The 3814-nt window shown below is 38.5% G+C and overlaps 1 protein-coding gene across 1 annotated transcript; it reads left to right on the forward strand.

Moving 5' to 3' along the window:
* Positions 1-1228: 1228 nt before the first annotated feature.
* On the forward strand, positions 1229-3331 carry LOC120254120. The gene is made up of 2 exons (XM_039262262.1): positions 1229-1612; positions 2933-3331. The coding sequence occupies exon 1, from the start codon at positions 1268-1270 to the stop codon at positions 1610-1612; it is 345 nt and encodes a 114-aa protein (XP_039118196.1). The 5' UTR covers positions 1229-1267; the 3' UTR covers positions 2933-3331.
* The last annotated feature ends 483 nt before the right edge of the window (positions 3332-3814 follow it).

A 3814-nucleotide genomic window follows, 5' to 3' on the forward strand; every position in this document is an offset into this window, starting at 1 on the left:
TATCACGCTTTCGTGCTAAAACATCTGAGTGGTGCGGGTTTGGCCGGCGTACTGTGTCGGCCGGTGCGGGTTTGGCTCATCTGCTTTGTCCCAATCGATGAGTGGTGCGAGTTTGATGCTCATGGATTTGTCCCAATCGTCTGAGTGGTGCGAGGTTTGACTGGCGCACTTTGTCTTGGCCCAGTGCGAGGTTTGGTATCTGCTTTGTCCCCAATCAGCTGAAGTGGTGCGTGTTTGGCCGGCGTGCCGTCTTGGCGAGTGCGGTTTGACTATCTGCTTTGTCCCAATCAACTGGTGAGTGCGGGGTTTGGTGTCATGGTTTGTCCCAATCACTTTGAGTGGTGCGAGGTTTGACCAGTACTTTGTCTTGTTGGTATAGGTTTGGTGTCCTGCTTTGTCCCCAATCATCTGAGTGGTGCGGGTTTGACCGAGCGTGCTTCGTCTTGTCGGTGCGGGTTTTGACGTCTGCTGTCCTGATCGCTTGAATAGTGCAGGTTTGGCCAAGTGCTTTCGTCTTGGCCGAGTGCGAGGTTTGTTGTCTGCTTTGTCCCATTCTTGAGTGGACGATATGAAGTGGGAAGTGGGGAAGTGGGAAGTGGGAGGTGTGAAGTGGGAAGTGTGGCGTGGGAGTGGGAGTGGGTATTATAAAAAAATAATATTAAAATAATTCGACGGATATATTTATATCCAGTTAGTAAAAGGTTAATATAGTTGTGTTCATTTGTAGCAAAGCTAAGTAATGAGAATCTTTAACAAATTTAAAAAGCTAACCAACATTTAATGAGAATCTTTAACAAATTTAAAAAGCTAACCAACATTACCAGGACAAGGAATCCAAGGCTTAAAAACAAAAAAATTTAAAAGCTAACAACATTACCGGGGATGTAATCCAAGGCTTTAAAAAACAAAAAAATTTAAAAGCTAACAACATTACCGGGACGAATCCAAGGCTTTTAAAAACAAAAACAAAAAGGGAGTTACTCTCCGTTTTTATTTTATTAAAAAAATTTAAAAACAATTTGAAAACGGGAGAGTTTCTCCCGTTTTCATAATTTTTTAATTAAAAAAAATAAAAACGGGAGAACCTCTCCCGTTTTCTATATTTTAAATTAAAAAAACTGAAAACGGGAAAGGTTCTAGCTTTTCCACCAACTCACGTATTTTTGGTAGAATAATCCCAAAACATACGTAATTTAAGTAATTTTTGTAATATTTAAAAATTACTTGAGATGCCATTTGTGCCCTAAAGGTCGAAGAGGGTTTTCCAATGGCCGGCGAGGGAGAAGGCCCACAAGAGAGTTCGGCGGTAGGAGTGGTGGCCAAGATCGAGGGGCAATGGCGGAAGGCTAAAGAGCATGCGGAGACCTACCCATACGTTTGGGGCTCGTATGTCCTCGTCTACGGCGGCATTGGAGTTTACTTGACGTACCGTTGGCGCAAACTCCGGCAAACTGAAGATCGTGTTCGGGTTCTCCAGAATCGGCTTCGTCAGCTCGTCGATGAAGAGGCGGCGGCCACTCGCCCTGCCGGATCCGATGCTGCCACACCATTATCCTCCTCGCAGCCGTCGTCGCCGCGGCCTCATGAGGAGAGTGGGCCTTCTGTGAATTAGGTCAGCTGCTTGTTCGCACTTCCAATCTGAGCTTTTTCCTTTCTGTTATAACTGCGAGTTCCGATTTTGTGAGTACTTCGGGTCATGATATGAATTGAAGATGAAAATGTCTGAGTGATTCTGGTTTTTTTTTGAATTGGAGTTTTAAATTTGAGAAATCCTTGTTCATGGTGTCGTTTAGGGTTCTTATGGAAAGTGATCTTGTGTTTGTTGAACGGAGAAATCAAAATGGATAGTCCACTGAAAGAAACTTAGTGATAAAGTTCTGTTATTCTTTGTCCATTTTCACTCAATCCAAATTCAGCATTAGAGTTCCTGCTTCAGAGTTGTTGACATCAAACTTGAATGCACTTGATCACTGTGGTTGGTCCAAGCTTAAGTAATTTCGAGTTTGAAACCTTGCGTATGTGAAAAATACTCAAGGGGAGAGGTCTACAGCTCTCCCAGTGCCTTGCCCCTCCGAGGAGATGGTGGTGGATCAAAGATTTTAAAAAAAAAAGAACAAAGAAAGAAAACTTGAAGGTGCTTGTTTGACCACGAGAAATAGTCATATTACAATTGTTGTGCTGATAAGCACTGTTGGAACAAAATACAACGTCTGTATTATGCTGTTTTTTTCATAGATAGTTTTTGCTTTCAGGTTCAATTTTTGATTTATTGGAGATGATTTTTTTTTCTTTTTTCTTTTTATTGCTTAGTTGTGGTCTATGTTCAATCATAAATGGCCTGCAAGGGAAGCATAGCTTATTAATGTGAGAAACAATATTGAGGAGAATATTTTGAAACATTTCATTTTTGTTGTGTTAGTGTTAGTGATGGCAGTTCCACAGTCCTTACAGGAACTATTAGTGCAAATACTATGTTTCCCTTTTGCTAGTTAAGAAAAAGCAATAGCAACAATAACAACAAACCGTTAGTCCCAATTATTTGGGGTCAACTACATAACATGTTGCTTTGTCAAAGCTAAAAGACTATATAAACTAAGCTCGCGCTATTATTATGTAAAGTTTCTACTCAACATTTTAGGTCAACCTCTTCTTTTTCTACGACTTTCTGTTTGGAGGGCTTCCAATGTAGGGCATCTATGGGTCGTCTAAGGATGTTCCCATGCTGTTTTAATCAATTTTCTCCTAATCTATTTTAAATAAAATCATTTCTTAATCAGTCTTTCCTAATAAAACCAACATCCATCTCAACATTTCATCTGTTAGAACATAGAATACAAATGAACATGCTAATTAATTAAAATTTGTAGTTGTTATTCTAGAACTCTGTCATATTGTTTCTTACTTATTTCTAATCAGTATTGGTTCACTGCAGAACATGGACTGGGGGAATTATGTTTATTTCTAGTTAATACTCTTGTGGAAGCATAAGTTTTTGTTCCAGGCTGCTATCTCTATGGAAGTATGTTTTTGGGTGCAACATACAAATAACATTACACGTGGCTGCATCTTGTTCAAGCATGCGTTAAGCATGTGTCACTTTTGGGTAAAGTGTGGGATTCGGTTCTTTTATTTTTCTGAAGATTTTTTTTTAATTTCCATTAGTATTTTATATCTTATGTCCACACATATTGTGTGATGAATCCTATCTAGTTTTGAAGGGTGTGTGGGTGTGTGCTTGTTAGGAAATGGTTTAATTTCCTCCTATATTATGTTGACAGTGTCTGATGTGTATATTCTAAAATTTTGTCCATGTTTGACAATTTCTTCTTAATATCTCAGTCTCAGCAGTTAAGATTTCAATGTCATTTGAAATTACTATGTTTTAAAGGATGAGACTACAACCTAAGGATTGAGAATGCTAGTTTCATTTTAAAATAAAGAAATAATAGAAATATAGAAAAAGAAAACTGCTATGGATTTAGTAGCTATCTGTAGATGTTTCAATAATTCCTCTGCATATGTCAGGCCTTAACCTTGAGCCAGAGTCGTCAGAATTGATCTTATTTTTATGTTTTATATGTCATCAATACTTATCCAACCAGTTGCAAATTAGAGCTATTATTGTAGCAAAGTACTTGTACTCTAGAGTTAGTAAATTCATGAGGAAGGATGAAGGTAGTTAAAAGAGGATGAGAATAAGTGGGATTAACCAAGGATGTGAATGTAGGAATATAATAAGAACAACTACTATTCTAAAGTAATTAGCTATGTTCCATGTGAAAGTTCTTCTTTTCAATTGAGCACGCACTATGAT

Source organism: Dioscorea cayenensis, unplaced genomic scaffold (assembly GCF_009730915.1).
Source record: "Dioscorea cayenensis subsp. rotundata cultivar TDr96_F1 unplaced genomic scaffold, TDr96_F1_v2_PseudoChromosome.rev07_lg8_w22 25.fasta BLBR01000349.1, whole genome shotgun sequence".
In the NCBI taxonomy this organism is placed as follows: Eukaryota; Viridiplantae; Streptophyta; class Magnoliopsida; order Dioscoreales; family Dioscoreaceae; genus Dioscorea; species Dioscorea cayenensis.

Excerpts from the sequence above, each read along its gene's own strand:
- LOC120254120 (XM_039262262.1), top strand. The coding sequence starts at position 1,268 with ATGGCCGGCGAGGGAGAAGGCCCACAAGAGAGTTCGGCGGTAGGAGTG.